Here is a 9,877-nt window from a genome sequence, read left to right on the forward strand (position 1 = left end):
TTGACTCTGGACAAACTTCAGAGTCCCAAAGGTGTTCGGAATGCATTCAAGACGAATGGAAATGAAAGGCGTGAGGATATTGTGTCAGTGTCTCGTCGGAATCATCAGGCGTCCTCGAAAGAGGGTGGGCGATTAGAACTTGAGCGAGGCAGCCCGGGACATCCCAGGCCGCTCGGTGACGGATCTAATCTTCTCAGCACCTTGTCTCATAGCTGCGACAATATCGATAGCCTTGGACGCAACTGCAGGCATATCATCGCTAGCCGGCTCCAAGTCTTCGAAAATGTTAGTCGTTGGGACCTTCTTATCCAAGCGCTTGGGGCTTGGGTCTCGGACTGGTGACTGGAAGAAGGAGGTATCAAAGTAGTTATCAAGATCCTCAACCAAGCCAGGTTCGGCAGGTTCTACCCATTGTTCCCACGACTGAAACATATTCGAATCCCAAGCGGTATCGTTCCCACCGAAATCCCAGCTTTGCATCCAGGATGGTTCGTCGCTAAGGAGCTCCATGCCTTTGATGGGCGAGCCCACAAGGTTTCTGACAAGATTACGATGCATTCTTAGGTTGGCACCTGGGCTGGCCGAGGCCGGTGGTTTGGAGATCGCTTTGACAGCAGAGATAGGAGTCTTTGGAGCCAATGCTGGCTTATGATTGCGATCATAGGCTCGTAGAGGCGACGACGAGCCAGGAAGCATAGGTGACCTACCACCCATACGTGGAACGGGGCTTTCTAATGCAGCCGAAGAGCTACGAATGCGGGCAAGTTCCTCCTCAGCACGACCCCTTCGAATCTTCTTCGGCGGTCCCATACCAGTCTTATGTCTGGTAACCGACGAATCCAAACCCGAGAAGTATCCGCTATCATCCATATCATGACCTCCAGAAAGTCTCTTTCTCTTAGTTGTTTTCGATGATGAGAATAAACGATCAGCGCCAGGCGACCTGGGGCGCCGTGTAATTGGCGGCGAAGAGTGCATGATAGGTGGTGATGATGGTGCAGGTGCCAATGCTTCAGAAAGAAGAGAATTGGGGATCGGTAAACTTTCTTCGAAAAGCGATGCGAATGAATCACCAATGAAATCCGCCTGAGATGTGAGTCCCTGGTAATCGGGTTCCAGGGTGGCCTCATCGATAGTGGCGTCTGACGAAATGGTGGGGAAATCGTCAGTCGCAGGAACTGCTAATTGGTCAATGGGTTTTGGCAATGGCTCGGCCTTGACAACTGGGAGGTCTTCCTTCTTGATTGATGCCGTCAGATCCTGCGATGACTTCTTCCTTGCAACAGTGCTGTTGACAATCGCCGACCCCCGTCGAGTCTTCATCTTGATAAATTCATATTCATATCCCTCTGCAATTGTCCAGTAGTTTCCCTTGCCCGGGTCATCCTTCGGGCGCTCGACCTTAATGAACTTTTGGCTCAAGCTGAGGTTGTGCCGAATGCTATTTTGCCAACCCGAGTCCGCCGACTTGTAAAATGTAAAATGTGTCGAGATCCATTTGTAGATATGGGCGAGTGTGAGTTTTCGACCGGGTGCCCGAATCAAAGCCATACCGATGAGATTGGCATAACTATAATGTGGTTTTGTTCCATCATCTTCAGGGATGGGAAGTTCGGATGGATCAGGGAGGGTATCAGTGGGAGTCGGGCCGACACTAAAGGTAGGGGGTGCGGCTCTAGACTTTGTCTCCTTGACCTTCTTCTCGACGGGCTTTGGTACAGTTACAGCGGGGGGCGGGAGGGGCGCAGCGGCCTTGGTGGGCTTTTCTGGGCTGAGACCGGTAAGATCCTTGATCAATGCATCATGAAGTAACTGCTCGTCGGGAAGCAGGTTTTCCTTGTTCACCGACGCCGAAACTGGAGCCAATGCCCCCAATGATGATTTTCTAGTATGCGAAGATGTACTGAAGACAGACAAAGGGGGTCTTTTGGTCGGGGAGATATTTGTAAAATTAGGTCGAGCAGGCGGTGGCAGATTGACGTTATTCTTCAAGGAACCTCTAGGTGGAGGTGGCATCTTGTCCTGTAGTGAAGCATTCTTAGAAGGAGAGGGGTTAGAAGTGGTCGGAGGCTTAAATTTGAAGTTTTGCTGCTGAGGCGGTCGGACATCTTTGATATTGGCAGAGATTTCCTGGAGAGCAGAGGCTTTCTTTGCGCTTGGCGATGTCGACGAGGATCTCGACCTGCCACCATTCTTTACACTGTCGGGACTGGAATTGGGAGAGAAGTATCTGAAGCTGTCGGCAGCAGGTTTGAATGCATTTGTAACAGTTGGATGAACCGGCATGGCCGAAGCCGTCGATTTTGTCGGTCCTTCCATCTGGAATATCTTGGGATGGTGATACAACGCAGAAGGGGGAAACTGAAGGATGAAATGCGATTACGCGTGAATCCCACGCGTCTACTAGTGTCGATGCTTAATATGTCTCAAGATGATGCCCCTCCGGCAGTGCATGGATTTTTTTCAAGTCGAGATTCGGTTGGTTGTAATATTTTAGTCGGCTGGTTGACTAGTGATGGTGATGGTTAGAATGGTTGTGGGAGGTCGTCGGAGAAGGTCGGTGGAAAAGTTCCTTATGTCGTCCAAACGTGGGTGTAAAATGTGAAACCAATGTGACAGAACAAGACCTCTTTCTTCTTGCGCTCTTATTCTTCTATCTTTGTCAAATGTCAAAGCACTAAAAAATAAAATAAAATCAGGCACGGTCGGAAGTCAGCCCTCTTTTGTCCAGGAAGGATCTTTGGTTTGATTCAAACGGATTGTGGAAATTCAAAAAGGTAGCACAGAACAGAATCGAATCAGAAGGAGTGTGTGTGCGGTCGTCAATCGATTGGAAGGATTGGATAATATGTATAATTAAGAAGCAGCAGGCAGGCAGGCAAGCTGGACTGGACGAGACGGCGGTACAGGCAAGCAAGCAGGCAAGCAAGGAAGGGAAGGGGAAAAAAGTGGGTGACGACGGGTAGAAAATTGGGGCCGGAACACCAGTAAAAGGACGACGCCGGGAATAAGAAAATATCGGCAGACGAGAATGTCTCTCACCGTTCAAAGCCTTCTTTTCTTTCCCACGCACGCCTGTGTATGCAATTATTTCGGGTTAGAATGGTTAAAATGCCCACGCCCCAGTTCATGAGCAGCAAAGGAGTAAAGTTCTCTCGTTCGCACTCGCTCGTTTGTTCTTACTTGCACGTTCTCGTCAAAAAGAAAGAAAAATGGAGGAAGGGTAAGCGCCGAAATTTGGGGTGCCAGCAGCTGAAAGGAGGTTGATTCCTGGCAATGAGGCCCGATTCAGAAAGCTGATTGAAAAAGTGTGGTGAAAGTGAAAGCTGCCTGTCCGCTCCAACCGATGCCAACTGGGGGGTGCTGGGGGTAGAATGATGAAACACCATACCCTTATCCACGGCCTCTGCTCACGCTGACCCGACTTACTTGACGCCCGGCTAACAAGCACAGTTAGGTCGCTTTCCTGTCGTCGAAAGATAGAGCTATTAATATTATCGGGGTGCAGAATTCAAACGTAAAGGCTCGTGAGGACGAGGAGAAATACGTCTACCAATAGCGCGGAAGAAACAGAGGGAAAGAGGAATGCGACGAAGTGAAGATGGAAAGAGAAGGAGGAGAATCGAGAAGGAGGGGAGCGGGAGAACTCAGACGAACAGGCTAAGTAGGTGGGTAGCGAGCGATTAGTGACTCGGGAAATACTTAGACATGTACATACGCCGTGTGTGAGTGCCTTGGACAGGTCCAGTTCCGAAGCAGTTCCACACCGGTTTGGTATCATCATACTATATCACATCGTACAAGCTATCACAGCAATATCGAGATAACCCTGTCATGTCGATGGGAGAGGTATTTCCGTTGACACCATTCGCATTGTTATCATATCGTTCCATAGAATGCCTGGTTGTGTTTGTGTGTGTACATGCGCGAGTTCATATCGCGTCTACAGGCTCGAATATCCAAAATATCAACAATACATCATATGGAAGAGCCATCGATCTCGATGCCGCCGACAAACCGTGCATGACCGGCATGTCGACAAATTGGTGGTGACGCTACAAAAACCAATTTGCTTTCCATCTGCAGCTAGCTCGAAAAAAAAAAGGTGGGGAGACGTGATCTCTCTTCCTAGTGGAGACCCATACAAAGTTAGGGCTGATAACGACAATCTTACTGCCTGCTGAGGCTTGCAGCTCGTCATTTTGGAGTATTGCTCCCAGCCTTTGGCAATCGGAGTCGGTGGCTATGTCAAGACAAGATAGCATTGATTTAATCGATTCTTAAAGCATCCAGGCTTAAGGATCTATCGATATCGAGTAGAATGGCGGGGCAAGGTGCATACATGCATACACTTGCTGGACCCATTCCTTCTCGACCTCATTTCCGAAACGTAGATAGGACATGCAAATGCAAATGCAAATGCAAATTCAAGTAGCTTAGTATGATTCTATTGATTCGATGGATTCGCTTGAAGCCGGTCGTAGACAAACTGCCCATAAATTTGGTGGCTGGGAAATCCAAAGGCTTCGAGTTGTTAATTCATGCTATATTAATGCGGGATCGCCGTGTGATTCTGCCGATGCGTTGGCACCAACACATTCGGTCGTTTTCCCCAGTCCGATCTGCCAAGGCTTAGTGCTTGCTGCAAACTCCAGGCGCAGACCAACCAGAACGCGTGCTTCGCGTCGTTCTTGCCAAAAGCAAAACACCACTTTGGCTACTATTTTTTGAATCTTGAATCGGTCAGGCCAGGCAAGGGGGAAGCATCTTCAAGCCCACATTAATTTCATCACCCGCCACGCCCGTCAGGGAGAGGAGATTCACGAAAATCCAATCACTTGTTCATTTCTGGTTTAGCTCCGTGACCAGAAAGCCTCTCAGAGATTTTGAAGCTTTCGGAACCGGAGGGCCATTAGAATTGGGGGTTAAATGCCAGATCGCTTTCTGACAGGTGAACGAACTTGAGTGGTTTGAACATCCGATGTGAACGCATCACGAATGTTCTCTCTCGGGCGCACAGGCACGGCAGGAGCTCGGGCAATTGAGAAGGGTTTTTTTGCGAGTCCGAACTTCAATAAGACTGCCATTTCCGGGGTTTTAAAAATCTGATCTTAGGTCGAAAGCAACCCTACCCATATTCCCAGCAAGGCCTGAAACGTAACGTCATTGGCTCGACCCGATTAATCTATTCTCTATCCTTGCTAAGAATTTTCCAATTTTACAGTGCAAAAGTTGGGATACCTACGTGGAAACTTCCGCGCCAGAAATCCAACATTGAAAGAGCTTAAACTATGAGTAATCCTGCTGGAAGCTTAAGCCGATGAATCCATGAATAATATGTTAGACGAAAGAAATAAAGGTCGGGGACAAATTTTTTAAATCTAAAAGATTGAAGAACCCCACAAAAAAGCATGACAGAGGTTCCAGATAGCAATCAATTATCCATATTGGGTCCAAACCCAACCCGATCGGAGCTAAGGAGCTTGAGATCGTGCTTGATTACGCAAGGGGCACCATATAATATGTATCGAGTTTGAGAGGAACGACATGCCGGTAACCCCCTTCCTATGCCTGACGCACAGCTTCTTAATGACAGCTGACGATTTCCCATTCTACGGAAGAGTTACGTTGATTCAAGATCTGAGTTGATAGCTTGGTATCTGAAACATACCACAAAACGGTATCATTTTACCACATTATCCATGTGTTGTTTTTGTTGCAGATTTGTGTCGTAAATTAGAACATCGTCAAGCGTAGAAACGTAATTGATAAATTACTATCGTATCTTAGGAAGAATGTTCGATAGAATCATGCCATATCCTGTACTATTTATAAAAGATAGAGGCATTTAGGTGCAGTTCACCCACTCAGTATAACATACTCACATTCTTTACTCAGACCCCCGGGCCCCCAGGGCTCTAAGGTTCTCCTTGAATACGAACAGCGCTCCAGCTCGATACCTAGGTATGTACTTCTAAATTTCTTCAGAGTGTAGATGATATTTTAATGAGTCATAGAATTTTATCGGGGATCCTTGGTTGTGCACTTTTACCAGATTATACGTATGCGTAACTCTCAAGCTTCCCCAACGAAGACTTGCAGGCGCCTAGGCTCGAGGCTAATTAGCAAGCAGACACAAGATGCATTAATGTCCAAACCATTTAAAAGTAGACGGCAACTCTGGGACTGAAGTGAGGGCCATGGTGTACCTTCGAAGGTATGTATATATATGGATACGCAATGCAAACTGCCATCAATCGTCCTTTGCAGACAACCTGTCCCAAAAGGTTTGACATGTTGGGTCGATTTATCTAGTCTCGAAACCCTGGCTCAACACAGAGTATATTACATTATAGTTCGCATAGAGATATTCATTGAACCGCTGGATTATTATTCAGGTTATTATATTGCGCATTTCTTTGTCGGATTTGAAGGCTATCGGGTCCCGGGAAGTCTGTTATCAATTGAAGAAAATTCGGAGAAAGACAGCGTTCTATCAACCATGTCAAGGGGAATCGAGATACTGTGGGCATTCCTACGTACACATCGATGAATCGACTTAGTTACTTGAATTGGTCTAACTCGTCTAGCGGGTATACGTTTTCTAGCTGGGAGAAATATGAGGTAAATCGATAAGCGGACCATGCTGCAGGCCTATGGGGAAGCTAAGAATTTTTCTAGGATGGTAAATCCGCCTCGAGACGGCCTTTGAAGCAATAAATGCGCCTTAAACAACTTATAAAACGTCAACTTATAATTCAAAACAACCCCCTAAAGCTCCTTGAGGCCCGGTGCAATATTTGTCTCACAAACATCTACGCAGCTACGCCAGACGCTTGGTCATGATCGCATAAGTGACAGCATATACCGTACAGGGATTGGAAGGTCCTTTGGAAACATTTTCAAATTATGAGATGTTATACGTATATACAAAGGCTTTAAGGGTCTTAATTACTTTAAAGGTTTTTCTAATGCGGAGTTTCCGTCCCCGAGAACCCCGGTTTCCACTACGGCAGTTAATATACCACACAAAATCATATAAAAAGTAGACAGCTTAAGAGTATGTCTCATTTTTAATACAAAAATACTAGATCTATAGATCTATTAAAAAATAGATGAATCTTACTTCGGTGTATTAGTTGACAGTAGAAAACAGATACATCCACCTCCCCAAGGGTTCGTTGACCCTTTCGGGGTATTTAACCTAAACGTCTTTTAATAAAGCGGCCCTGTGCGTATTTGCATGTAACTCCACATGTAAGATTCTAGATGTAAACGTCAACCTCGAGACTAGGCGCAGGAAGGGCCGGGATGTAAATGTGCGGTATTATGCATCACTTCAACAGCAAGAAGCACGGGCTCATACCATCGCTGCTCGGTTGCCGCTTCTGCGTTCTCGGGTACCCGGGTGTATGTACTGATTTCTTTCAACCACGATTATAACCACACCATATAGACGTTTCAAGTATCCATGACTTATAAGACAGAAGATAAATTGACGGATGTTTGAACTTCTTACTACCGGTAAATGTCGTTTACGGTCGAGAGGGATGGCTACTTATCATAAATCGTGAAATTTAGAAAGTTTTCCGACATTGCTGATAATGATCTCGGGCTCGGCACACAGTGTATAGAATAAGTTTCATAGAGGGGAACTGTAGCCAATTTATCAAATGTCGTTATTAGCTTAGGATATTCTGGCGAGCGACGCAAATTCCATAGGTAGGATGCTAATATTATAATTCCAGCAGAAGCCCAATATGTAAGTTGCGGCTGGTACCTTATCGGTATATCTTACGGTATAAATGATAACAAACTTGACCGTATGGCTAGTATGCTATTACCCTCGGGACCTCGTCAGGTCTCCATATACTATTGGTCATTTGGGGTTATTTGAATAATTCCAACTGCTAGGTCAAGGTTAGCTTGTAAATTAGGACACGTGTGTTACCTTGTCGATGCAGTTAACTATAGCATGCGGAGCACCGGCTATATCCGCCTCTGAATTCATGAATACCATTTCGAAATTTCATATTGTAAATTAAAAGTGGCTCGAGTCAACTATTCCATAGGCTGGGCGTAAGGCTCTTGGTTTCACATGACTGAACGGTACTTTAGCCCACCCACGTTCCTAACATCGCTAGCACTTGAAATACTATATCGTGATCATGCATGTTGCAAAACGAGAAAGACCGCGGGGAAGAACCGGCCACGAAGTGGCAAAATATCATTTGTAAGCTAGACGGAAAGAAGCCAAGAAGAGAGCTCCTACAGCGGGTACAGATTCCCTCAAAGAGGGAAGAATCTAGCTAGGCTCCTGCTTGTGTAAGATGGATTTATAGATGCACCGCACTGAACTCGCTTGACGTACCTATCACAATGTGTCCCGTGAACATCAATGCATCACGTTCTCGACACTTAATAGGAAACTGCAAGAATCATTGCATGCAACCTTCTGCGTCCTGTAGCTGCCGTTAACAAATTAATTGTTAATGTGCAGGGAAGACGATTCGCCGACGTGCATATTAATTGATAAATCGTATATATGTTGCTTTGTGATGGAGGAGTTGACGTTATATACCGCCACCAATAGTAGTCAGCTTTAATAGCCCGAACCTTGCGCTCTTGGGATTCCTAGATTTGGTCCCCAGGATACGGTGATGTTTCTTTATTCATGTGAGGGGGAAAATCCTTATCACCCGAATTTGTGTCAGCTTACTGTCATGCTTGGATACAGAAAGAAACGACATGGTATCTCAGGAACAACCAAGGGATTAACTTCAAGGTTCATTCTCCAGATGCAACTTCTATTGTGGCATTGTTATAAATCCTCAAGGACCCTAGGGAAATCTTTCCATGAACAGATCAGCAGTTTAACAATATATAGGATTTCTCAATTTACCCCCCCCTTCTCACTTATTGTGACCAACTGATTAATAGAGGTTAATATCGGAATTCCCATCGTATCGTGGTCAATCTATATAGTGGATTCGAAGAGATTGTATATACCTTTGCCTTTGGGGGGATCCGGGAGACTTTGTTTCCCACGGAGTACTTGTGAATAAAGCCAATATGAATCAAATCTGGAGGACTGTCACTTTGGCTTTGCGTACCAAAAATCCATTTCCAGAACGATAAAATGGGCTGACGAGACCTCGTATTCCTCGGCGAGATAGCCTTCGACTACGACGAAAAATAACGACAAAATAAGCGTACTTAAACACGAGGAATAATTGTCTCGTACCCAGACCGAGGAATACTTTGAAGGCGTAGAATATACCAAGAAGACCGGCTTTGAACTAGCTGAACATTGCAGCGAGAATATTTTCAAGTAGCGCATCGCTGTGGCCAGTTACCCAGGCTTCATCTTTGAGGAAGTATTGTCAGGCTAAGCCGCGCTTTTCTGGCCAGTAAGATTCCTAAAACCGGGTACTCGAGTTCCTAATAAGATATTTCCCACGGGTGAAAATCTCACGGACTTAATATGTACAGGTACATTGGTATCCGGTACCGAGTAACCATATCAGCAAGCACTTTCCAAACGATCAAAGACAATCGAGCGCTGAATTATAATTATCGGACGACAATCTTCGGTTTGTGAGACGATGCTGTTGAAATAGAATATGCCGCTTGATCTATATGATTCCGTACTACCTTCCCTAAGTATATCTCTACTTAACAAAGTGCCTAGTCTTCGGATATATTTGACTTCCCTTAAGTCTCAGTATATGAGGCGTAGAAATATACATCCGGATCTCCGATACTGTGCCATCATCGAGCAAAGCACCCTTGCACGGGGTAGTATTGGCTAGACATGGCTGATAACATCAAAACGAAAAAAAAAAAGATTTCCAGAACAACATGATGTAGCGAATGC

At 45.7% G+C, this 9,877-nt stretch overlaps 1 protein-coding gene across 2 annotated transcripts; it reads right to left on the reverse strand.

Moving 5' to 3' along the window:
- Positions 1-132: 132 nt before the first annotated feature.
- Positions 133-2,319, reverse strand: DFL_007755 (uncharacterized protein; the record flags this gene model as incomplete). Of its 2 annotated transcripts, none has more annotated exons than XM_067637387.1 (1): positions 133-2,319. In XM_067637387.1, one exon carries the CDS (start codon positions 2,317-2,319, stop codon positions 133-135), a length of 2,187 nt encoding a protein of 728 aa, XP_067488909.1. The 2 variants fall into 2 exon arrangements, with proteins under 2 accessions (XP_067488909.1, XP_067488908.1); XM_067637386.1 differs by having other exon boundaries at positions 133-1,551.
- Positions 2,320-9,877: the final 7,558 nt, after the last annotated feature.

Source organism: Arthrobotrys flagrans, assembly GCF_004000055.1.
Source record: "Arthrobotrys flagrans strain CBS H-5679 chromosome Unknown unitig_8, whole genome shotgun sequence".
Taxonomy (NCBI): Eukaryota; Fungi; Ascomycota; class Orbiliomycetes; order Orbiliales; family Orbiliaceae; genus Arthrobotrys; species Arthrobotrys flagrans.